The 27,737-nt window shown below is 36.5% G+C and overlaps 1 protein-coding gene across 9 annotated transcripts in view; it reads right to left on the bottom strand.

Moving 5' to 3' along the window:
* Positions 1–3,533: 3,533 nt before the first annotated feature.
* The window catches only part of CADPS2 (calcium dependent secretion activator 2), a 556,850-nt gene continuing 532,646 nt past the window's right edge, over positions 3,534–27,737 (bottom strand). For 8 of the 9 annotated variants that reach the window (XM_079149831.1, XM_079149833.1, XM_079149835.1 and 5 more), the window contains 2 exons: positions 9,421–9,525; positions 3,534–4,500 (listed from right to left, as the gene is read on the bottom strand). In XM_079149831.1, coding sequence (XP_079005957.1) covers positions 4,327–4,500; positions 9,421–9,525 — 279 coding nt within the window. In that variant the 3' untranslated portion in view covers positions 3,534–4,326. Of the gene's footprint in view, positions 4,501–9,420; positions 9,526–18,838; positions 27,430–27,737 lie in introns of those variants that run through there. The other variant, XM_079149839.1, reaches the window with a different exon arrangement.

Here is a 27,737-nt window from a genome sequence, read left to right as displayed (position 1 = left end):
CTTGCCCTTAATCCTTACAGTAACCTTTCTTACTGAATGTCCATTTTAAAGAGAGGTTAAATAACTTGTCCAAGGCCACAGTGCTCAGATATGTGGAAAAAGAGGGGCTGTTGTTAATTTAAACCCAGACTGTTCCCTCTCTAAGTCCTGGGCTCTTTGCTGTGCCCCATGCTGCTGTCAGGGGCACATTTCGCACCCCCCCCCCCCCGTGTGGTCCATTAAATCATTGTTAATAGCTAAAGTCCATGCTTGACTGTCTCTAGTGACTTTAGAAACCAAGGCTCAGGGTTTTGCACTCACCTTGCTCTGCTGTTAAATATGGCAATTACTGTCACAGGGGAGAACAGCTTCCAGACAGCTTTACACCCCATATTCAACTAATAGTGGGATAGTCCAGGGAAAGTTTCTTCCTGAGTTCTTTTGGTGGTGGTGGTTTAGAGCTGCCCCAGCCTCACGTTTCCTGGGTTTGGGTGTCGCTACTATCAGTCCCTCTTTGCCAGGGACTAGCTGCGCAGGGCCTTAGACGCAACTCCATTTGCAGCAAAGTACCGAGGCCAACTAGCCCAGGCCTTCCCTGAGGGTTCCCTCCAGCGAGACTTGGAGGGAAAAGGAGGCCACTTCCACCAGATTCCCCTTCGTGTGGGTGATGGCGGGGACTCAGCGTAAGGATAGAGCGAGCACTGAAACTCCATAGAGGGGTGGGGAGGGCTTGGGCTGTCAATGGGAGACCCGGGTTGCTGCAGAGAGCTGAGAGTGCGTGAAGGCCAGCTTGGCTGCTATCCCTGTGCATAGAGGACCCGCAGCCAGTGGCGCGTGAACATCTCTCAGGAACATCGATCTATCACCTCCCTTTAGGGACCCAGACCGGGAAATTTCCATTTTCTGTTTTGGGAATTAGAAATAAAAGCGATCGAGCTCTTGCTCTAATCTCCTCCCTCCTTTCTACCAAATGCCGGGTAGGCTCGGAAGGCGGGGCCGCGCTCCGGGGGCGACGGAGTAGGGTGACCTTCTGCGCGCTTGGCTCCCTGCGGCCAGTGGCCCCTGCCTGTGATCCCCGCAGGGTTTCGCCAGCCGCGTTGCTCTCGGGAGGAAAACTTTGGCACCGGAAAAGAGCTCTATGAGCAGCTACGGCGGGGGGTGCACCTCCTTCCCATTCAAGCGCAACCCTAAGAAGCTCGCGGACCCTCTCACTGCCTGCCAGTCGCCCCCGGGCGAAAGAGGGCGGTGCCAGGCAAGGCCGTAACCCTGGGGGCGGGGTGGGAGCCCCAGGACACTTTGCAGGCACGTTTGTTGCAAAAGTAGCAGGAAATCCCTTCTCCTGAGTGAGGGACAATGAGCAAAGACTCAAGGGAATTCAAGTGGAAAAACACGTGAATGCAAGAACGACCTACAGCTGGCTCAGAGAGATTTGCATTGAGCTGTGTGCTGCTTTTTCTTTCCGGGAAAAAGTATTTTTCTTCAACAAATGTCTGGGGAAACTTTTATTCTAGATGGGTTAAGAAGTCTACTCCGCTTGGACATTAGGCGGTATTATTTTCTCCTGCAACAATCACAAAACTGTCCAAAGAATGTACACTTTTTGCCCTTTCCCAAAATTATTAGGAGGATAGAGCTGTTTCTTTTGAATTAAAAATGAATTCACTCCAAAAAATTCTGCAAGGTTTGTTAGGTTGTCAATTAAATTTCTTTTTCTTAAAAAGTATTTTTAAAAGAATAACATCATGTAAATCTTGGCTTCCTTTAATAGACAGATGCTTGGGCGTTCATCCTAATCATTATACACACCAATGAACAATTAAGTCATTTCAAGCAATTTGCAGTTAGGTCGAAGGGAATTTCTGGGCAACCCCCCCCCCCCCAAAAAAAAAAAAAAACTTTTCACTTTTCAAAGTTACTTTATAAATTTTATTCACCCCCTTTTGTGACTTAATAAGGTAGTCACCAGAAAAATGTGGGCAGTTCTATGACCTATCTTGGACTGTTACCGTTCTTGCTAGGAAAACATCAGGTGGAAGGTGGGAATGGAGTTTTTAGAAATCCTGAGTAGAAAAATAAAGGAGTAAAGATCACAATCTGGAGAGAACTTCCAAAGTCTGAACAGCCCAGAGAAGCAAGCAGAAAGGCCCTCTGGGCCCGACTTTCCCATGCACCACCTACTTTCCCCTTTTATTTTTGATTGCTATCAGAGGGACCATTTCTTTGAGTACCTTATTAAAAAAAAAAAAAGTTCCAGTAGAGTTGTCACACTTTAGGACATATAGGTCAAATACACAGAGATGAGTAATATCAAGAAAATGGACATTTTATTTAAACAAAAAGAAGGGAGACTGGGGTGTAGCTCAGGAGGACTTGGGTTCAATCTCCAGCACACACAAAGTGTAGGTAATTTCCAAGCCTAGAACAATTTAAGCTTTGGAGAAGAAAGCCTGGGGAGGGGACCACAGAGAAGTTTATGGTGGTATCACTTGACATTTGAGGGCCTGAAGTAAAGGGTCTCCAGTGTGAAGGTGGAGGGAGGGCATCCCTTTTGAAAGCATTGCCTTGGTAAAGTTAGTCTCTCACCAAGCCAAGGGGAAGACACTACCTTCCTTCATGTTTATCTTACCCCCAGGACTTAACAGTTGAGCCCAAACAATATTATATAATAACCTTCAACAGATTTTTGTGGACTAGTCTGGCTATATAACCACCATTTACAGAGAATACATTTGGAGGTTCAAGGTATTTAATTTATAATGTTTTAGAACATAACTTTCCATGCATTCAGGGATATTTCCACTCATTTTGTGTTAACTGACTTCATTACTAAATTACTAATAAGGGGGGCCAGTGGCACACAGCTGTAATCCCAGGCACACAGGAGGCTAATGTAGAAGAACACCCAATTTGAGGTCAACCTGGGTAACTTAGCAAGACCCTGCCTCAAAATCAAACATAATTAAAAGACTGGGGATGTTAGCTTAGTGGTAGAGATGGCTTTGGTTACTAGCATTAAAAAAAATTACTTATGAATATAGCTGGGGGTGTGGGTTGATATGTGTCTATAGTCCTGGCTACTGAGGAGGCTAAGGCAGGAGGATTACTTGAACCCAAGAGTTAGAGGCAAGCTTGGACAATGCTTTAAGACTTCATCTAAAAAAAAAAAAAATTACTTATGAATGAATGAAGCAGCACAATATTCCATTATATTTTAGGAAAAATTACAAAAATAAAAATTCATAGAGAAATTACCAAGCATACTACTACTACTACCTTTCCAAATCCTAGCAAGAAAATATTGTGAGGGAATTACCACCAAGAGTGCCAATTGCTAGTGAACATTACAAGCATGACTAATTATTAGCTAACATTAATTACTAATATACACTATTTGAGTATGTAATATTTCCTTTGCTATGAATATATACTGTCACAATAATCATTTTAGCCAATCTGTGCACCTACTAGGCATAAAATACAGTGCTTATTTACTTGAAAACATAACAAAACAAATGCCACAAAAACCAAAGACACATAGTCAGAGATTTGGGAGGTGTGAAATATTGCAAACGTATTTTACTGCATTTAATCTATACAAGTCTAATAAATACAGAAATTATGACCAAATGGATTTTTATTGCCTGCAAGCTGTTATACTGAGAAGTAGGGGAGTATGGTATATTGATGGAAGCACACCTTGAGATTTCTTACACTTGAAAGAAATGTTCAGAATGGAACAAGACACAAGCCATTGTATAATCTAGTCTATGTTTAGAGTTGAAAGTCCTTTAAGCCCAGGACAACACCTACAGACCAATTTAGAGTAACGAAAACCAAGGTCAAAATTTTTATACACATCACAACACTGGTAAATTAACTACAAAACAATCCTTATGCATAAATTATAAATTGTAAGGTACACATCATTTTAACAAAGGTACAACAGAGTTGGTGCAGTGATCAGAAGTAGCTTCTTCTCACAATGTTGTATCATGGGAAATACATATCTCACTTTACACACAGGACATTACTTTGATGTAATTACAGAAAAAAAAAAGAGGTCAAATCTGCTAAAAAAAAGAAGTTCCTGTTCCAATCACAAACAGATCATTTTAGGTCAAGCTATACCACCAAGAAGGATCTTCTTCCAAAATAGACTTGGCGTTTTCCCTTTTAACTCCACCTCCAGGTTTACTTCTTACAGAAATACAAGCATTTTTATTTGGTCAAGACAACAAATGTAATTACAAGAACAAGTTACAAAAATAAAATAAAATAAAATAATAAAAAAAACCCCAAAACAAAAACAATTCTAGGTCCTCCTTCCTTCTCCAGAACTGTGTGTCTTCAGCCCTCTTCTTCTTCGTCACTGTCTTTCATGGTAATGCCCTGAAGTCCCCCACCTTCTGAAACAGAGGCAGTCGCCTCCTCTACTGTTAGGCGTCTGTGCAGGGTGTCATATGTCTTACTGTTCAGCGTTCCTTCCAACACACCCTGCAGTCGGAAGTCCCTGTAGGTTTTCTGTAGGAAGAAGGGAGAATTTGCTTAGATAAGTTAGAATACACATTTGTGTGTATGTCTACATGTATAAGTATATGCACTCAGGTGGCATTTCAAAAATCATCTTGGAAAATCCACTAATGAATTCAAATGTGGCTGCCTGTGTCAATCATCTTGTTGGTGGATTTGTGGGAAGAAAAGTGGAATGAATGATTTTAAACAGTGCTACCTAAACTACAATCACTATGAATAGTTCAAGATGTTGTGATCATGAAATGACAAATTAGCTCTCCTCCCCCATTCCTAATTACACAGAATTTACTATTTCAATAATCTGTAACAAAGATAAATGTATATACTTTTTTTTTCATAAAAATAAATTTTTAGTTTTTAAAGTAAGAAGCATTTCCTTTAATATGGAAAGATACATTTCATTTTAAATGCATGAGTGTTAGGGGATAAGGTGTATTATTAGTAAAAGAAACTCACAGTCTTAGCATTTGTGGATTACAAAATGTATTTATATGTACCACTCTATAAAAATTTGTGTACACCTAAATACCTGTAAGAATTTTTCCCTTTCTCTTTGAAATAACCTTAGAATGAGAAGTACTAAATTCTGGCAAAAATTTTCCATATATAGGATGATAAAACAAGTATTTATATTTTTTGTAAGACAATCAGTTATAATTTATATGTTATAACATATTCTACATAAAATAGAACAAATATTATTGTTTAAAACTCCTGTGACACTTAAAATATGTAATTTATAAAGCTCCCCTTATGTTCATTTTTTAAAGTATGATGATCTTCACATATTTTTCATGACTAAACAGGATGGCATATCATCATTTTTTCCCTTGAATAGAGAAACAAAGAGAAAATGAAGATATTTCATCCGGTGGGGGCACTTCAAAGGCTATCTTCAGTGCTAAATATCCTTTGCAATTTTTTTACTGACCTATGTTAGTTAGATTTTTAGTATTAAGTAGCTAGACTTCAATGGACTGGTCAAAGTACCAGTATATATCTGTCACTGTTCTGTTCTACATGATTGCTGGTAGCCACTTATTTTGTTTGTTTTTGGTTGTTGTTTGCACTTAATAGATGAAAAGAGTTAAATAAGAAAGAGAGATATTGTCTTTCATGGTCCCAAATCACAACTCCAGTATCTGGAAATTAATAGTACGAGATGCTTGATTTTACTTAACAGATGTGTTCAGAATACTTCTATCACAACATTCAGAAAATACCAGAACATTCAGACATTTGAACTGATGGTATATTCACATGAGTTATGAAGTATATCTTAGGCTCCCTCAATTAACACAGCTGGTCTAAATAATTTAGACAAAATTTCCTTAAATTTCATAATTTTCTTAAGAGACCAACTCTATTTTCACTGAAATTTTAAAGTTTTTGAAGACATACAATTCACCACCTTTCTTTCTCAACTGAATGAGCTTGTTGTGAGGAAGTTACAAGTTTATTCTACGTCATAAGTTGTTATGACTAAAGTGATAGGATCTCATACTCAAACCCAAGGGAACACACATCAGAACCAGTGAAGTAATTCTTAAATGCAAATTTTTGTCTAGAGAATTTAGTAACTAATATACATGGCATTAGTACCACAGAGATTTGTGTTCAAGTCTATCATTATTTTGTAGTCAGATGAAAACCACATTGAGCACACAAAATATTCACTCTCAGATGATGCATTTGATATAAATTACTACTGTCACACTGACAATTGTATATTGAGCTTTTGGATCTGATTTTCGTGTTTTACTCGAATAATTTTCCTTAAGACTTAGCTTAATTATAAATAAGTTAAATGGTGGCTTTGTAGTCCCAAGGGCTTTTTGATTTACATACAATTAAGGCCACTTACTTATTCTATTAGCAAGTAATAAGCAGTTAGGAGAGGTACAAGGTAGACATCCTGCAATCTCTCATTCTCTAGGATTCACAAAATGTTACCAGCACTTGGATATCCAATCTGGCTGCTGCAATGGCCTTGTTGGCTCTTATTTAAGACAAGTGCCTGCCTCAGCGTGCTGCTCACTTGTCTTCTTTTCTTCTAGCAAAAGAGGCAGCTGATTAATGTTATCTACTTTTAAATACCCTTTGACCACTAGGAAGAATGTAAATTCAACAGCCAATATTATTATTTGGCAATTCTACTTCCTTCCCAAATAAATCATTTTGATGTTAAAACTTCTCAAGTAATTTCACGAGACTAATTTTTCACGGAAATCTTCCTGGGGTGTATTTTGTTTTCTTTTCTCAGCAATATGAGTGAACCAACTATGTGTATGTGTCTTTGTAGGGCCGAGGTGACTATCATATATGTTTTGATGACCTCTGGGTCTCCTTGGGCACAGAAGAATGGCAATGCCTGCAAGGAGTAAGAGAGACTGCTAGAGTCAAGTAGCTTGGCTCCTGGGTTGAATGTACAACTCTGCTGAAATATGCAGGTCAAGTCCACGTGACCTGGGTGGAAGGAAAGCCCATTTACGGGCCTTCACAATTCTATACCTGTGTTATTTAATGGCTTCATAAAAATTCACAGGAAAATGACAAAACCATACAGGTTCTAAAGAATGATGAACCTATGTATGAAATTGGTAAAGATTGTTTATATTCAAAGTGAAGAAAAACTAATTAGGACATTAATTCATCAATTCACCCTGACTGTACTTATGAATATAGTCATTTTTAATTATTAAAAATAACTCTATGACTTGTTTAAATCTATTAGCCCAAGAAAGCACTAGCTGAGCCTTAGGGATTGCTTATGGAAAGCAAAAATGGAAAGTCAAACATACATATGAATCTAATTTTATATTTATCAATTTTGACTATCGATAATCATAATGAAGACTATAATAAAATAAGATGAATTTAATGAACAAGAGTATAATAAAAGTGTCACTGTATAATTTATAAAATTGCTATTTGTCCTTTTCTGACAAAATATTAACTGGTTAGTGTACTTTAGATCTAGTCTCTTAGCAAATTTTATATATGCAATATGTTGTTATTCACTATAGTCACATTATATCCTTGAGTATAAATAATTTTAATTTGTCAATTATACCTCAGTAAAGCTGAAAATAATTTCACTGATGCTTGATCATTAATTATTTAGATGTAGATGTGAGAAAAAGATTAACTTTGAAGAAACAAATGACAGGCAAATAAAAAATGGAGATTTAGTTCTCAAAACAAAGCAAAGAGCTTAACAATCTACCAGCTAACACCAGTTGGCTGAATATGTAACTTCTGACATCCTGAATAGAGAAGACACTGATTTGAAAATATGGCTGATGGCCAGGATAACCAGCTAATCCTTATGTGAATCACAACATGGGCTGCAACCTGAACAGATAGATATTTTTGGAAGGTAAACACATTATGGAGATTCTCTTTTTTGAAAAACAAACTTCACTTAAAAGCTCTCCATGTCACATTCACAGAAACAAGGAACAAACAATGGAGAATTAAGCTGAATATGAACAGATCAAAGTGCTTCTAGTTTTTTAGAAATAACATCTTGTAAGAAGTGTTCTGGATCAAATATATTTTGTCTACTGAAAGTAATGTGTGGGTAGAATATTAAAATGCTGTGAGTAGTAGTTACTTTATGGGTTATTTATGACTGATCACCATAACTATTATTGTGGCATTTTAGATTTGGTTCTACCTCTCAGTAGACTGGCCAGTTTCTGACTTTGGGACAGAATTTTCCTGTTTGTGGTTCTTTCTAATCTGTGATAACCTGTGTCTCTATAGCACAAAAATTTCATGTTTGAATTAGACTGTAGAACCAAGACAGTGATGGAAACCATTTAAATTTAGAAACTTTAAAAAAATAATGTAAAAGAGTGATTCTTCACAAACTTTGGCAATGACTAGACTCCTCTGAAGGTTTTGTTAATATATAGATTGCTGGGCTTATCCTCAGTTTTTGATTTCATAGGTCTGGGGTAAGACCCAGGAACTTGTAGTTCCAAGTTCCCAGGTGATGCTACTAATGCTGTGTCTGTAATGACACTTTGAGAACCAGTGTGCATGTGTGTACATACACATACATCTGCAAAATTCACATTATGTCTAGGAGCACCCACACATGTGTAACATCAGTAAGAACAAAATGAAAGTAAAGACCTTCCATTTAAAGAAACAGTTGATCAGTAGGATAGAGTTATGTTTTTAGCCTAAGTGGAATTCTGTTTCAACTTTAAGAAAAGTTAAACTTGGGATAAATCTTTTACTTCCACTAGAATTTACAAAGTATGAAAAATCATGTTGAAGAACTATATTATTTTATAGCCCCAACTCAATAGATACAATATATGGGTCATTACCTTTTCTCTTGAAGAGCAAGAAAATGCAAGGTCAAAATGGCTGGTTGAACTTACATAACATCTGCATTAGCAGTTCTGGATGATCTTCAACACTCAAAATGGTCATCTTTTATGTCTAAGATGGGGCGTGCTTACACAATAATTTAGGCAGTGATAATGTAATACTTTCATACCAGGATATAATAAAATAACAAAGATTCTCCTTATTCTATTGACAAATACAGTTCAAAGTTCTCATAATAATACATGATCCTAATGAATATGAAATGAATGAATTATGAGAGAACACTTTTATTCTTAAGAAATGTGCTAGTGGATTTATGTATATCATTTAAAAATGTGTTTACTCACTAGCAAATATTTTTTATTAGTGCAAAAAAGACCATTATTTGGTAATTCAGGTAAAGATGGAAGTAAATGGTAGCACATCACTGTTAATAAGTTATGCTTTTTAAGTACTTACATTCACTCTGTTATATCAAACATTATTTTGTTTGGTATGACAATATCTGCATTATTCTTTATAACTCTGTGGGCAATTGACATCTAGACACATTTCATTTACCTTCACAATCTTGATGAGCGTCTTCAGTTGGTAAATATGAAGCTGGAGGTCTAGTCTATCAGCCAACCATACACAAATGACTTTCATGGAGTTGCTGTACCATTGCTGGAAAGAAGAATGGGGGCAGTGGGGAGGAGAAAAAAGAAAACAACCTCTACAGTATTCATTTAACAGATTCGGTAATGAGGGGGTAATGAAACACTCTGAAATGACCACAGATCAGCACTTGAAGTCAATAATGCTATAATTTCCTGTTAAGAGAATTGCATGTTTTGCTAGGAAATCTGCTAAGGTGACCTAGGCTGTGCTTTACATGAATTAACATTACAGTCTTTCAGCTGTAACATATTCATGGGAAACAGTGTTTTTGCACTTTGCAGCCTAGTGGCCTGCTTTGTAATTTGTGAGTAACAATGGGTACTAAATACATATTATGGAGCTGAATGGAGAATCAAGCAGCAGAGAATAACAGGTAAATTGTTTTCAAAAGAAAATTTCCTACTAGCCTACATATTATGTAAAACTCAAATGGTAAATGAGTTATGGGATAAGCCATGTCGTCAATACCTAGAAACAACATTTTGAATGAATGGTGGCAAAAAAATATCCACAGCTTACTAAACATCAATCCTCAACCAGACCTTTATCTACTCTGAGTTAAGTATTTGCCAAGATTTTTTGAGATAACAGAAAGGAACAGTATCAAGATGGAAATCTTGTGTCCTATAAGAATCATAAAACAGAAGTGGTTGACTGGATTATAAAAGGAAAGAACCTGTTTCATTTTGCAAGTGTTTTTAGGGGTTTTGTACTTTTTGTCTATTTACTACAACTTCCTTGAGGGGAACACTGAAAGTCCTCTGAATGTAATTTCCTGCTCCTGTATAATGTTATGAGAAGAAAAAAGAAAGGAGAAATTTTGTTTCCTATTTTCAAAAACAAGAGGTCAGTCCAGCATGAATGGTGACTTTTTAAGGAAGTCAGTGACAAAGCTAGGTTTAGGTAATACTGTAAGAATAATGCGACTCATTCAGGTAACAGAAATATCAATGTCTATTCAGCACTTAGCAAATGACAAAGGATTTTTTAAAAGAGAAGTGATTTCGTGCCTTGCTTCTATACACAAACAGAATGCTAGGACAGATCATATATGAGCACACACATGGTTTTAAATATTCAAGCATAGAAGAAAGTCTTAAATATTTTTTTCTCCATAATAATAATAAAACAGTACATTTAATATCTAAGAGAACTCTTAAGGGAGGCACATGTGAAATTCATCTGGACTTGTATTTATTAACACTGTACTGATACATTTCAGTATAATAGGAAATGGCATTTTCCATATAAATTAAAAATGAATTAGTTTCATATTTCACCATTTATTTCTACTAATTTATTATTTTGCTGAACATACATGCATAAAATGAGGTAAGCAAATTAAAATGAATAACTGATTTCCTAAATACTATCAATCAAATGGATAACTGGAAATGTCAAGTTTTTAAATTGTAGGATAGTCTGGTTTTTTAGAAAATGTTATTAATGTATGTAGTTTTGCTCCTTCCTAATGAATACTTTCTTATTTTTCAGGACATGTGAAAATATTAGAAATACTTCTATAACATGAGATACATACACTCCTAAAGTCTTAAAAAATAAACTGCTAGTGAATTCAGTATCTTAGTGACATGTGAGATCTCAAAATCTTTTATAAGCACATACTCACTTTAATTTCTGACTTTATTTAAGTTCTATACTTCCTTATTGCAAATTATTTATAGCCTCAACTTCTTGAGTTCTTTTTTTATACAGGTAAACACAGGTATGGACTGCAATACCGAATGAGTATGCTGAATTAAAATCCTGACCCCACACCACTCTCCCAATAATCTGAAAGCTAAAAGGTTGTCAAAGTGGATTAGACTCTTAAAATTATAGTCTTATTGGAATGGATAGTAAAATTTTCGATTTTGTTGGAGGACAGAAATTACTACACAGTGTATGAAGTCTTGCAAAACCTATTAGTTGATCTGTTAAGACTGTGCAGTTACATGGTAAGCTGCATAAGCATGAGGGAAATGAAAATACTTGAAATTACTCCATATGTATCTTTATGTTCTTAAAAAACCCCTTCTATAATTTAATAATTTAACTGCATGTCTCATTATATGTAATGCGACTTATGATTACATGATAATTGAAAGGACCTTTAATGTAACAACACAGAAAGTTATTGCTAACACTTCTTTAAAAACAGAATGTCAAAATAATAACTAGGAGAAGGAATTTAGGAATAAAATGACCTACAAATAAATATAGAGAAAAAGAGAACTCTTATGAGTAAAATGTTTAAGCATTATCTTATTTTGAAGGCAACAAGTTATTCTATGAGGAAAAGTCTCTAGGAATAATTTTCCTGTTTGATGAGGCTATATTTTCCACTTTTAAAGAAGAATTGCAGCTAAATTGAGCAGATGATTAAGGGAAAGCAGTAGCTTAGCTCAGAGCTGCCACTGAGAATAGGCGACCAAGGACAAAATTCCCACTACATTGCTGCTTTCTTGTATATGGTGAAACTGGAGGCAACCCCCCAACCCCCAAAGAAACAAAGCCACCAACAGAAAGGTCCAGCACTTTCCTAATTCTGGTGCTGAAATTAATGTGCCTCTCTTCTGAGAGCTGAAAATACAGTAGGTCCCATTTTTTTAATCTTCAAGGTCAAAACTAGACTGACTTCCCCCACGGAACCAAATCAAATCAACCTCCAGAATCAAACAATGAAAAAAAAAAAAAAAAACTTGAAAAGGGTGAATGTGCAGTAAAGTCCAAACATTAGGGAATGCCTTTTCATTCTGTAAAAGTTAATTTTGTCAAATAACTTGGCTGACTATTTACTCTTCCCTTCAGGGGATGACAGGGACCGGGCTCCACACCCCCAGTGAAGCCAACGACATGGCATTACTGTTTTATTCTTTGCTTTGGTCTACACAGGAATAAAGCAGTAACTGTATATTTTACAATTTTTTTCTACATCAGTCCATGACAGCAGCCTACCACTTTAACAAAAAATATGTGTGTGTGTGTGTTTTTTTTTTTTTTTTTCTTTTTTGTGGTTCATTCAACTCCTGTAAGGGCATGCATTACTCACTTCATTTTCTTGAGATATCTCTTTTAAAGCGAAAATAAAAGAAAAGGAAAGGCTAGGGTTGACTCTGTGAGACCCTTGTATTTATTCACACTTATTGTGCATGACTGTAGACTGGTAAATCATATTAGCAGCCCGTCTCCCCATCAAGCTGCTACTTGCTTTCCAGCCCTGGGAAGGTTCAACAAATCAACAGGAGCACGGAAAACAGAACATCAGTCTAATCTAGTGTTTAAGGTGAAGTTTTCAAACCCAATCTAAGAAGATCTTTAGAGCAAGCAACAAGCTGAAGGGCTCAGAAGGTGGTATTGACGATGAAAGAGTGTTGAAATATTGAGAAGCGCAGCACTTGTGCATTTTTAATAACAAGAGGGTCAACAAGGACACAGCTCCCTCAGTGCCAGGAGTTGCCACTGACTATGGAAATTGCCACACCAGGGCTATAAACGCTTGCAGTTCATCAGCTTTCTTAAACAGTTCATCAGCTTTCTTAAACACCCTGAACCCCCTCAGTGGACCTTTAGTCTTGAATTAACAAACCAAAGCAATGAAAGAGGGTGCAGTCTGAATGGCTGGCATTGATCCCCAACTGTGTCAGCACTGCTACAGGCCCTGAAAAACTCTCTCCATTGTCAATAGAAATTGACAAACCTCCTCTCCTAAATAGTGCAGCTGAGCCGGGCGGGATCCACGCAGCTGTAAAGGGCTCTGCTCTTGGGGCCCAGGAGCACTAACAATAGAACAAGCATGAGCTCTTTGTCAGTCCCAGACTCGGCAATTTTCTAACAAGGATTAAAGTTGTTTCTCCGCAGAGCTGGTGAAAAGAGATTTAGCAACATACCGTGCTTTCTTCATGCAAGTTAAAGAGAAGTAGTTAAGGAATTTCATTATTCTGTTGACCAGTGGAAATACAAAACAAATATATTAAATATGCACAACTCCCTTTTTGCCTTGCTTATAACATTTTGAGGATGATTCCATTAAACATAACACTTATCACCTGGGAACAAGCCCTTCACATTTATTTTGGAAGTTTTATTTTTCGAAAATCCAGCTGCTTGCCACCTGGAAAGAGGTCTCAATACATACTAATGCACAATGCCTTTAGACCCTCTGTGGTTGATATTCCTAAATCTGAATCACAAGGCCCCATAGGGTTTATATATCACGGCTGCTTCAACCAAATGATTTCTGTCAGAATGCGGCTTCTGATGATGATGGAAAGGTAAAAATAGCTGCTTTGCTAGGGCACAAATCTGTGATATATTTTCTGCTTAAGTGTTTAGCTTTTTATTGATTATGAATTGGTGCAACTAGTTTATTTATTTTCATTCTTCTCCAGCTAGGCTTGTCTCAATAGGTGAACAACAGAAAAAAGAAAGAAAAAAGAACCGACACTTTTTAGTGTAATAAAACGTGGAATGGCTAAATTTCCACAGTATGTATACATATTATCTTCATTTATTTCCAGAGAAGCTATTTTATAAGAGTTCAGTCACTGTATTGAAATAAAATAACACCTAGAAAATCTCACCTTAGGAAATATGTTATTTTTCAATGTGAAGTTGAACTGAGTAAAAGAATGAACACTGTTTTTTAACTGCTACAGGCTTTGAGATGATCGAGAAATATAAGCCATCCTTTTGGATCATTTAGTTGCTTTGGGATCAACAAAAATTTAGAAAAATGAATGCCTTATGGATTTACTAGTATATTAAAAATATAAATGCGCCATTATTCATTGAGTGTTCCTCTCATCAACAATCTACTTACTATAACTCTATTTATGGCTCTATTTCAGTCACTTCCCATTTCTTAACACTCAAATGCAAAAATTTTTTATTGGTAAATTTGATACAATAATGACATCATTTCCCCCCTCTGTTCAAGCATCCCATTGAAACTATCATACCTAGATCCACAAAACAGACCCCCAAAGCACAAGCATTTTGAAAGTTTTAAGTGTGAGTTTTTTTGGCTGGTTTATAATAGGATGAAGGGCTATACTTAATGAAAACTGAAAGCGGCCTATTACAGCTAAAAATACAGGAAGCTCTCAACCTACCCGACACCTACCAAAATTGCCAGCAAGACCCAGAGAAATTCATGGGAGGGGGCAGACACAGAGCTGCATCTGGTGGCAACTGAGGGGTAGCTGTCAACATGAGAGTAAAAACTCATGAATGAAGAACCAGGGAGGGTGGGCAGTAGCCCCTCTTAGACTACTGAACCTGTCACTTGCCTTGTCTATACCTCAGTTTACCTCTAATAGTAGGGACAGATTTTGAGACTCTAGTTTTAACATAATATCCTATGCCCTATAGAACTGCCATAAGTTTAGATTTGACTGTTAGAGGAAAGAGCAGGATGAGTTTGTAATTCTTGTAAAAATTAACTAAGAGGAAAAGCCAAATTGTTATTCTTTTGGGTCTTACAAGCTGCTTCAATACAACTTTATTCTTCCAGACTAAAGAAAAATGCGTCTAGAGTTCCCTGACTCTATTGTCTGTTATTTTGTTTGTAACTTATTCATTTTGGCCTCTTAATATACAGATGCATTATAAAAATGAAGTAATGAAATGAGGAATGAATGAGATTTAAAAAGAAGTATTAGTTATTGTTGTTTTTATTACTGATATTATTTGTAAAAATTCTGATTATAAAAGCATCTGATATTTTCTTTATTTTCCATGGGAAGTTCCAGTTAATCAGTTCAAATTTCATTTAATTCTGACAAGAACCTTGATGAAGTGGATGTTATTATTCCCATTTTGCATATCTGAAAACTAAGCTTACATAGGTAGAAAACTGAATTTCAATTAAGCAATTCACTTATTCAAGTTTGTACACCAGGTATAATAGGTGGCAGATTAAGATTTACATATATGCTCCAGAGTCTGTGTTATAACTACTATGTTATATCATTTCTTCCTAGGAAACAGCCTGGATTTCTGTTCCATCAATACAATCTGATGTTTCTAGTAGAAAACTAAGAAAACAACCTCTCTCATTCCTGGAGGTCACTGACAGTTATAACACAGGATTGCGCACAAATGTAGGAGCTGCCTTTGCACTGTTTCAAACCAGGTCATCAAATTTTCTTGCAGGTTGAAGCAATTCACATTTCCAAAGACCAGATATATTTGTAAATCCAATGATGTAATAGGTAATGTAAATAAGTTTTTGAAGAACTGCACTCCCTGTTAGGAAGTGCAGGAATAGCTAAATGGCTATTAGGCTATTCATCTCTTACATGTTCTCTTCTTAAGGTTGTTTGGAGTGCTATGCCCACTCATGTTTAAAAACACAAAAACATATTCTTATTTCCACTGTAAAAAAAAAAAAAAACCCAATGTGCTGGACACGGTGGCACACACCTGTAATCTCAGTGAGTTGGGAGACTGAGATTGGATGATTGCAAATTCAAAGTCAGCCTCAGCAACTCAGTGAGGCCCTAAGCGACTTCTTGAGACCCTGCCTCAAAAGAAAACATAAAAAGGGTTGAGGATGTGGTTCAGTGGTTAAATGCCACCAGTGGCACCAAACAACAACAACAACAACAACAAACAACAACAATAAAAACAGTGGGAAAAAAATCCTTAGTTCATGCATGGGGGAACCCTCTATATATGATTTCCTTCATTTTTTTTTTTTCTTAACACAGATCAGAGAACTATTTGCTTCACATCTTTTTCTTTGATGTTGAATAAAGTCACAAACGGGTTGATTTTCTGTTTTCAAACTTTACTAGTAAGTTCTGCAAATTCTAAGCATTATAATATCTACTAAGAAATAGAAACTGTAAAAAGCATTAACATGGGAGTGTTGGCATTTAGTAGGTGCCCAATAAGTGATGTTGAATGCTGAATATACTATCTTGTGATCTCTATACTTTCTCTTTCAAAAGTCCATGAGTATAATAAAAGAAAGAGTTCTAGACAAATTAGATCTTCTTTACACTGAAGAATAAGTTACAAAACAGGACAAGTTACACAAATCAGAAACTACATGAGCTCTGTTCAATTCACTATTCCTTCATTATTCCAAAATTCCCTTCACTCAAAATGTCCTGACTAATACTGATATCAAATGAGCCTCTCTATGTACAGGGCATTAAAATTCATATAGTGCCATATTATATATTATCAAGTACTCAAGTGCCTCTGTAAGTTTCTTCTGTGGCTCCTTTCCTGGTGCTTTTAAAAAGACTAGTGAAATAAAGTAAAAATTTCAGATAATCAGTTGTTCTATCCTCCCCTACTTGGTGACCAGTGATGGGATGCATACTGGTTTGGTTAATCTTTTAAGTGAAATGATTAATTTATGGTTGACTGAACTCGGAAATCAATCCAGTTATGAGGGAGTCTGTACCAGTTTGGGGTACAGGCATTTTCTAAGAATGATTCAGTCAGGTAATATGATTTTTTCATCTGGTTAAAAAACTCACTTTGAATAATATATGTAAATTTGTGGTCAACATTCTACTTTAAATCAGTAATATAGGGTCTTGATAAAGATTGTGGAGTCTCAGAGCTGAAATTGAATAGTACTGTTTAGTTTGGAGATAAAACTTAGGACTTAGAATTAGCTGTTAGAAGGGTTTTGTATTTCAGACTTTTAAAAAAATGAAAAACATTCCAAAATTGCTTTTGGATTGGAGTAAACATCTGTCTTTCTGTCTCTGATTCATGGTGCACTGCTGTAGGAGCCATCTGCAGCAAACCTGATGACCTGCAACTCTACTACCTGTTGGAGTTTTGGATACCTTTGGTGTCTTGGTCTGCCAGTCCCTTGGTTTGGACATTTATTACCAACTTGATCTCCCTGGCCAGATTCCTGTTTGCCTTTAAGAGTCAGCTCATTCATTATCTTTGCTACGAAACCAAAATTATTGTTTACCAGGGAGAATTAGGTGCTCCCGTATTTTCTGCTCCTAGTTCTCTATCCAGGTGTCTATAAGAATATTGCACAGTGTGGTAGGTGTCTGCTTCAATCTGCTGTAAGCACCAACAGGCATTAACTGAACCTTATTTTTATTAATATCGCCAGTCCTTAGCAGTGTCTGGCACATAGGGTGCATTACCTATCTGTTGAAGGACTACTTGTTTTTAATTATTTAGAAATATAAAATGCTATATATGTGTGTATATCTATATGTATATGGAGATATATAGACATACACAAAATATCAGGGTAGCATTTCAACAGGAAAAATAAAAGATTTATAACCAAGCCAGATTCACTACTGGCTTGAATCAAACTTCATTAATAGGAAAATGTAATAGATGCTAAAGTTGCAGAAATTATCAAAAAGGAAGCAACTACATTTGGCTAAAAAATTTCAACACAGAACTAAAATGGAACTTAAATGTGATAGTCTAATTTCATTGTAGGTGATAGGTGAAAAAAGGATGACGTCCTGCAAATTAGTAAACTTCCACATCTATGTACATATATGAGTGTCCACATGTACACACACACATACACAGATATGCTAACATATGAGCTTGTGAGGTTGATATGCTCAGCTCTGGACTGGTTCTCCAGAGACCATACCTCAGTATATGCTCAGGGACTAACACCCACTCCTGGAGGGTATCTGGGACCGTGGGGCATACATGCAGATATGGTGGCTGCTCAGGGTGTTTTCACCAGTGAATGTCCTGGGCACCTTCTCTACTTTTTGGCTTTGTGAGTTGTTTTTTTAAGAAAGACACCAGAAAAATATTGTTGCTGTGGGAACATTGACCTCTGAGAGACTATGAGAGCTCTTTTGGCTTTTGAGCAAAGAACCCAGGAAGATAGAAAGGGAGAGTACGGTTTTGTTTCGAAGTCCTAGCATTCAATGTTTTGAGCTCTGGAACTAAGTCCAAACTGTTGGCACTGAACTTTTGCAAAATTTCCAATTATCGACTTGAAACAAGAGAGAGAATAAATACATAACATCAATAATCACTATTGTCTATTTTGAAAGGGTATTGAATTATAGTTCTCTGTAGTACTTCCATTTGAAAAAATATCTGTGAATATCTTTATTCTGCAGATGAAAACTACAACATGCTATGTGGAAATTTACCATTTGTCAAGAACACCAGTTTTGGATATAAATATGTAAGTAACCTTTAGGGCAGGAACCTGTCTATCTTGTTTCATATTGTGCTCCCAGCTGCTAGGACAGTGTGTGATTTTTAAAAAGGTTCAATGACCAGGTGTGGAGGCATGCCCCTGTAATTCCAGCTACTAGGGAGGCTGAGGCAGGAGGATTATAAGTTTGAGGCAACTTAACAAGACCCTCTCTCTAAGTGAAAAAAATAAAACAAAAATAACAAAAAACAGGGCTGGAGATGTAGTTCAGTGATAAAGTGCTCCTAGGTTTGATCCCCAGTACTGGGGAAAAAAAAAAAAATCAATAAATACAGGTTGGATGAGAAAAAATGAGAAATAAGAGGGAGTAGAACTTCCTATTTTGATTAGAATCCTACTTAATCATTGTGGCAAATATATCTAATTATGTGGGACAAAGCCACTGTAAGCATCTGAATCCCAACAATCACTACCATTCCTCACACATGGTAATTAAATAGTGAAACAGATTTATTTTCCAGACTTAATACATGCAAAACATTGCTTGAATGGATATTCTCCATCAATAAACATATATAGGGTTGGGGCAATGGCTCAGTTGTAGAGTGATTGCCTAGCATGTGTGAGGCACTGGGTTTGACTCTCAGCACCACATAAATAAAGGTATTGTGTCCATCTACCACCAAAACAATACATAAAAACATAAAATAAACATATACAGACAGGAGTAACTAAGGAAAGTTGATGAAAATAAATATAAGGCACACAAAGAGCCAAATTTATGGAAATGAGGAGAGCAAAATATGGGAAAGTAAATGTAGAATGCCTAAGTAGAATAAGGCTTATAAGAATCCTGTTCAGCCACATTCAAACACTGCATCCTACCCCTGACTCTAAACCCTGAGCATGACGGAGGACACTTTGAGACGTTTCAAAGGACAGCCACAAAGATGATTAAAGGGCTACAAAAGGGACCTAAGAAGAAAAGTTAAACAAATAGGGATTATTTATCCTGGAGTAGAGAAGGGTGACAGGTGCCTTAATAACAGTCTTCATATATAGCAAGGATTAGTCCCTAGAGGATGCTGGCTACCTGCTTTTTGTTCTTCAGTGAGAGGAAAAGGGGAAATGGGTTTAAAATGTGGCATGAAGAACTTAGGTGAGGTAGGGGCTAGGATTTTCCATCAAAATATTTTGCCTAAATGAAAACAGCAGAATTTAGGTGTTCTCTTATCTAGAGCTGGTCTGTCAGAAAATAGAGGGCTCTCTTTAGAATTTAGGTGCTTTTAAGTGTCTTTATAAATTATTCTTCTATATAGTTTCTGGCAAATGCATTCAATCAACACATTTAATGATGTTTGGCCACAAAAGCCACTTCTGTACACAGATTTTCTTTTGGTTGGATTTAGTCAATAGTGGCAACCTGGCTGCTACTGCTGCGTCCACTTGCGAGCGGCCAATCCTGCAGAGGGGGTGGCAGGGAGGGCTAGCAAAGGAGGTGGCTCACAGAGGGGGAGTAGAGAAAGTCACCATAGAAAATGGCCTTGTAGTCATGTGTTATTTGCATATAAAGTTAGCATTGAAGGAAAGGAGAGTAGTAGTTATCAGTTCTGTGAGATGCTGTACTGGTCAACTGAAGGAGATGCTAGTCTCGGGAGACCTGGTCATTTTCTTTAATAAAATCATTAGTGGCCAGTTGAAGTATAGGCATGCAAAGTCAACCGTGCTAAAATTAGGCTCTACCGGCAAGAGTTGGAATTTCCAGACCCTCTCTAGGTGAAAGGGGCATGAAATCAATACTAAATAAGGTTGGAAATGCTCAACATGTTGCTTATAATCCATTTAACACTTTTATAAAATCAGTAGAGAGAATGTTCTAATTTCTTTGCTGACTATTGAGTCATTGTTCCTGGCTTAGGTGGATGAACACAAAGCACATTTTTCAACTGGCGTTTAGAAATATTTCTTGAAGAACATGAAAGTTCTGCTGCCTTCCATTCATCAAAGACAATTTTACCACTGCTAAAAGAGCTTAGACAATCAGCAAAAATTTTATTTTTTTCTTAGTCAAGAAAAATCTCCAGTTTTCTTCATTTCTTTTTTTTTTTTTTCCTTCTTTTTTTTTAATTCTGAGCACAATTAAAGGTGAGTTAGGGCTCTAGTGAAAATCTAAAGAGCATCAGCAAATCTGAGCACTGCTCAGCTTTTGAATTGCTTTTCTACTTCTCAGTTCTTTTAAATGGTTTTCTATGGCAGGAACATTTTTCTTAATTAGTCACAGCTAATTAGTGTTCTGGCATAGACAAGTAATCAGAAATGTCAGAGCTGCAAGGCTACATCTCCCTAATCCTTTGATAATAATTTAGCCTCCTGGGAGGGCCCCAAGCTGCGGTAAGTAGTGACTGACAATAAGGCAAAATTAGGTGGGCAGCAGACCATTAGGATAGAAAAATAAAAAGCACTACCGAATCCTGCTGAGCACCATCAGGCAACTAACTGCACTGCCAGATGAGGTGCCTGTTTAAGCCTGTGTTGTTAATTAGCTGATTCTACCAGACCTGCCACATATGTCCAGGTGCCTCATGCAAAGATGCCTACTTCTGGGCATGTGCCAAATGACAATTGTGTTCCATGATCACATTTCAAGAATCCATGTAAGAAGTCCACATATTTCTTAAAGATCCTTTTGAATTATCAAAGAAATAAGATCAACAAGCTACAATACATTTTCTTGTTGAGTTTTTTAGGCAATTAGGCACGCTTATCTCAAGTTTCTCAGGTTTTAATTTACCAACAGCTTAGATTCAAATGAGGGCCTTTGGCCTCTCTGAACGGCGTCTGGACTTGCCAAAGCTCTTTTGGCATACACCATACATCAAAAGTAGATCCTTTTATAAATTCTTACACTTACAAATAATAACTTAACATTAAAATGAGGATTATTAACTCAAATGAACCAGACAGCTGTAATTCTGTAATTCGAGAGCAGAGGTTTTACAGAGAAACAAACTTTGATGGGGGATAAAGCTCAGGCTCAATCTCCAAATGCCACTTTATGAGGCAGATGAGACAACAGAGAGAACAGGTTTGACTGAGAGTAGGTTTATAAGTGGTCCAATGACTTCAATGTGAGTTAGGACACTGCAGGCAAAAGCAAGAGTATGTACAATTAAAAACAAACAAACAAACAGCATCAGGAAGACAATGTGTAGCAGAACTAAAAGATGTGTGATTGGAGAGGAGTAACATGCTGCTCCTAGAAAACACCACAGGCAGATTAGTCAAAGTCGTTTTTTTTTTTTAAATATATGTATTTTTAGTTGCAGGTGGACACAATACCTTTTATTTTTATGTGGTGCTGAGGATTACACCCAGGGCCTCACGCTTGCTAGGCATAGACTCTACCACTGAGCCACAACCCCAGTCCCAGATTAGTCAAACTTTTGATCTGCCTTTAGAACACAATAAGGTACCAGAGTATATAACATAACAATATTTACAAATCAATTACTTCAGACAGCCTCAAATACATCATTGAATTTACATTATCCATTCCTTTCTATTGCTGGACAATAGTGGTTATGACATGGGAATAATATTAGTATGTGAGTTTTGACAGAAAAAGCATGGTTGGGAATCATGGGTCAACAATTAGTGTTTTATATTTTTACAATTTTTATAGCAAAATAAAACCAAAAAGAGAACACACTGTCATGGGACTCTATATTAATTTAGTCCATATAACGACTGTCTAGAAATTTGAAAGTGAAAATTCACTGAAAAGAGGAAAACTGCTATTTTTAAATCAACATCAACTTATAAGAGAATATATCTGTAATGCCTTAGAATTGTAAGAAATGTAAGAGGGTAAAAACAGTCTTCCATCTTAATGGGTTCCAGTCCGCATTTCTAATAAAGAGGCTGATGACATACACAGAAAAATTCACTCAAAGAATATGACTGAGAAAGTACATCATCAGCTCTAAATACAAGTGAGCAAGTGTTTTACAGAAAGTTTTATCGAGCTGGGTGCAATGGCACACACCTGTAATTTCAGTGACTCAGGAGGCTGAGGCTGGAGGATTAAAAGTTAGAGGCCAGCCTCAGCACTTAGTGAGATTCTGTCACAAAATATAGAATAAAATGGGGAAAAGATAAGAGTGCCTCTGGATTCAAAGCCTGGTACTATTAAAAAAAATAGTTTTATCTGATCATCTCTTAACCATGTATCTTATCCATGTTTTGTTGGTTTTAGTTATTCTTAGGAAATTAACATGCTACTAAGTTGAAGTTAAGACTAGTAGCATTGCTCTACCAAGGTAGAATAAATTCCACATTAAAAAGCTTGGGCATTTTACAGTAAATGAAAATTTCAATCATCCCCTCCTTTCTTACTGGGGAGTGTAGAGACAAGTAAGAGCACACAATTGCAAAATTAGTTTTATTTTGAGATGCACCTTCACTTGAAATACTTTCAATTTTTTTTCCTTTTATCATAAGCATAAATGGGCTATTTATATAACTTAGGTCAATCTTGCTCCAAATGTTCAATTTAGTTTCTTCACTAGAAAGTAAGAATTCTTTTCATGGAAAGTCCTTAGAAATTAATTCTTTATGAAACACTGTTTGGATGAATATAACTGATTAACTATCATTTAAAGAATTACTTTTAATTTCACAAGATATCATAACAATATTTAAAAAAATCTCATTGAGATGAAACTCCTCAACAATTAAATATTTAATCAGTTTATAACACAAGAGAATGTGTAGTCTGCATGATTTGCCAATTAGATCCTGCACCCTGGTGTGCCTTCGGCAACAGGAAAGCTAAAGGGAGATTGTTCCAAGGGACTCAAGATGGGCAACGCCCCGAAGCTTACAAAGGCTCAGAGTTAGGCAGTCGTCGATGTACGTTAGTCAGCTCCCAGTTGCTTTCACATGTAATGTTCCTGGATCTTAGGAAATGAAGGCAGAGGCTGATGCTGTGGTAATTACAGTAGATGTCAGTTCTGACTTCTGACTCATCGCCACTTTCTAGCCCAGAGAACCAAAGTTCTCCAGGAACTTCCCAGCATCTCTCCTGACACATGGAAACCTATGGCTTGTTCTACATGTCCTGATTAAGTCGCCCTGCCTGGGAAGAAACATCGTAGGCAGCATTAAAAATGGAATTGGAGAATTAGACAATCTTTATACCATAGTGTTTTTGTTTTTTTTTTTTTTTTAGATTAGACAAGTTGAAGATAAATTTGACCTGACAAAAATTTTAGGGAATGCAGACAATGATGTTTTTTATATGTTAGAAAAGGGATATGGAGTAAGAGAGACTACAAAACAGAACCCCACCCACATTTTGGGGGGAAAACCCATGATCTTTCCTAACATAGGAGAGATTCCTTTAGATTATCTTAACTAGATAAAGCACTATTTTTAAACAAAAAAGTACATGGAACATGTAGACTTTATACGTAGCATGTGTCTCAATGTTAAGAGGCAGAGATAATGCCTCAAATATCCTGCTTACCTGGAAACATTTGGTATGCATACAGAAAATATGAGCTCCAATTCCTGTTCTAAATTTGGATTTGAAAACCATGATGGCAGATGCACAAGATGTCTTACGGCACAACTATTCTTTTATATAAACTCTTTCCAACTCATCTAAGTGTACTTGCTTCTTAGGTGGGACGCTTTGCTCTTACCTGGCTATCACAAAGGAACTTAGAAATTGCTATCCTGGCATGCAAAACTGTAAGCAACCAACCCAGTCATTTCTGTCATAAAATGCTAAAATTAAAAAAAAAAAAAAAGAATCATTGGTCTAAAACTTGGAAGGGTTTCAGAAGCCATCTGGAGCTTTAGACCAACATTTTCAGTTTACATAAACTAACTAAACTGAGTCTTAGACAGATGATACCACTTGCCATCATCCAATTAATGGCAGAACTGTGGTTGGAGTTGAGGTTTCTAGCTTTCCAATTCAGTACTCGTCCTACCACACTATTTTATTATTTCAAATTTTCTAAGTCTGAGGTGTGTTTGAGAGCTCATGGACTCTGAAGAGAGACAATTTTAAAATTTGACAATACTAAATAAATCACATGTCTTTTCTAGTGGAAGAGTCTTAAACCTAAAAATAAGAAATGAAAGCACCAAGCCCATAAGGTTGGAAACAATATGGGTGAAGCACGTGGCACATTTCTTGGCATATGGAATCGCCCAGGAAATAGTGGTGGTGATGGTTAAGACCCTTATTATGTCAATAGCTTGAAAAAATTAGGATGTCCCTCTGTTAACAGCATGAACCTGCCATCATTTATTTATACTTTTTTGAAGTTCTTTCTGTTTTAAGTAGAAAGCATTTCATAAGTTTAATCACTTAGGGGTACAAGAGAATGCCTTCTTCCTACTTGTACTCATATTGACTTATCACCTTCAGAGGGTAATTCAAATTGTAATATTTCAAGATTTGATGTCAAAAACTAAGTTTATCCTATTAGTGATGTTTAAGATAAAGCAGCTTTTAATCTTTTCCTTTTTTAAACACTTGGTTAAGAAACCAAACAGCATTGGGCACAGTGGAGCATGTCAGTAATCTCAGCTACTCAGGAGGCTAAGGCAGGAGGATTGCAAGTAGACCAACCTGGGCAACTTAGCTAACCCTATCACAAAATAAAAAGGGCTGGGGATGTAGTGCAGTGCTTGCCTAGCACATATGAGGTCCTGGGTTTAACTCCCAGAGCTTATCTATGGATCTGCAGAGGCTGGAACCAGAATAGCAGTGTGAAATGCTCAGGAAGATTTCGTCATGGCCTGTGACTGTGTAGGTTGTTCATAGAAAACTTTACCATTCTCATTCTTAAGCACCTAAAAACAATGGGCACAAATTTAGGGCAATGCTCATTGTTTTGGCCTTCAGCAGTGGTGCCATTGTTTAACTGAGCTCTGGAATATTTAACCATAAAAAAATCAAAGATGTTTAACTCCTTAAAAAGTTTTAGAGGCCCAGGTCACCGTAAGTAGTTAGGGAAAGTTCCAGACTTTACAGTAGTCTTTCCCAGCATCATGTAGAAATATTATTTAGTAGAACACATGAGTTCTTTTTTAAAGTATCAGGGCAGGATGAATGTCTCTGTCTTGTAGACTCATTGTTCTATATAAGAATAGCATTAGGTGTGGTATTTCCAAAATTAAGTGAATTTCATTTAAGTAAAGAGAGCATCATTCTTGAGAGCTAAGTCTTTCTATTGCATGGCCAGAAACTGCAGTCCCTTATCTGAGCTGGTTAGAACCACCCTGTGTTAACTCACTGTATTAGGGGTGTGTGTGTGTGTGTGTGTGTGTGTGTGTGTGTGTGTGTGTGTGTGTGTTCTTCTGCATCTGAACTTAGGAGGATTCATTTACTTATTCATATAGGAAGTACTCTAATTGCAATAGCGAAAGTTTGTCATGATGCTTGAGTACAATTGTTCTCTTCAATCTTTTATCTGTAATAGCTAAGGTTGCTAACAGTATATTTAGGGTCATTATTTTCAACTGTTTGACACCTAACAATATTATTTTAAGCTCAAGCCAAGTGGAATTCCAATAATTATATAATGTCTCTCAGTAATGATCTGTTGCTTAAGATACACATTCTACTTTACCTTTCAACACGTACTTGATAACCTCTCATTTACTAACTGTAATTGAGGCAAATTCAGTCTTGGCTAATTAGGGGCTTTTAGTACCCCCTTATACATGTTATTCTTGACGACATATCAATAGAATTAGGGTCTATTTTTATTTTTAATTAAAGTAACAAAAATGTGCAACTTCAAATGCTAGATGTTTAAGGACCTTACAATTACTTTACGAATAACAGTCCACTGTTCTACTGGGGATTTGCAAAATAACACAACTTTTAGGACTAGAAAAGAATGGTTTGGAAGCAAACTCAGTGCCATGCCAGATGCTAAGGTAGAGAAAGGAACGTGCACATAACTGGGACAACTAAACTGATGCATTATTTGAATATCGGCTTCTTTCATCCACTTTAGTTAGTTCCATTTGTTACTGCTGCCACAGAAATGGTCTTCTAAAAAAATACAGTGAATGAAGAGCAGGTTAAGTGGAATATATGTTTGAGGAAAAAAACAATTCTACCTTTGTTATGAACTGATGGCAAGAATAGCTAAGCTTTGTAGTAAATAGCTCACCAAGACAAAATATTGAAACATCTCCTTGGTCCTGACAAATCTAAGGTAGAATGCCTCTACCTTATTTTCACCTTAAGTGTATGCACTTTAGCTAGATTAGGAAGACACATAATAGAAATAACATCAACCCAAATTGTGTGTGTGTGTGTGTGTGTGTGTTCAACATTTTAAAAAATTACTACATAAGCAAAAAAGTCAAAGAGAACTTGGAAACAAAACATATGCTAGTAAAGTTAGAGCAATACCAAATGGAAGCAAAAGTTGCTAATATGGTTTCAGTATTTTGTAAAAGAGCCAGCTGGATGGATGATAATTTTTCTACCCCTGCAGGGCATCAAAGCTTTTAGGAAATCATTCTTTTCACACATATTAACACTTAGCTTATTAAAACAGATGATACTTTTATTGTAAAATGGCCTGGGTAGAGGCTGGGAACATAAAGTCAGAAAGCTAAGATTCAGTTTGACCACCCAATCTGACAAACAGTGAACAGAGCAGACCATGGCGGAGATGATGAGGTAGAGGGACCTACTGTAACTGCCACAGCTGAAGTGTCACCAGGAAGCCCGTGAATTACTGTTATGAAAACATTTGCAGTTAAGTCGCATAATTAAATGAAACTGCCAGAAAAGCATTTCTAAAATGCAGAGAAAATGTACATAAATAAATACACTTCAAAGCAAATACTACAGTTCACAATCAGCACTGTGGTAAGTTATGCAGTTATGTTCTAGCAACTGGAGTAACATTTCCTTTGAACGATGGTTAATAATTACAAGTGAATGACAACATTGTTATTTAAATTGACTGTTCTCTTAGTTACCTGTATAGATACTCAATGAGTGAAAGTTGGTGATTATGGTATTGAAAACCACAATCCCCCA

Source organism: Sciurus vulgaris (assembly GCF_902686455.1).
Source record: "Sciurus vulgaris genome assembly, chromosome: 8".
NCBI lineage: Eukaryota > Metazoa > Chordata > Mammalia > Rodentia > Sciuridae > Sciurus > Sciurus vulgaris.
The sequence above is the reverse complement of the archived record's forward strand: the minus strand, read 5'-3'. Positions and strand labels throughout refer to the sequence as shown.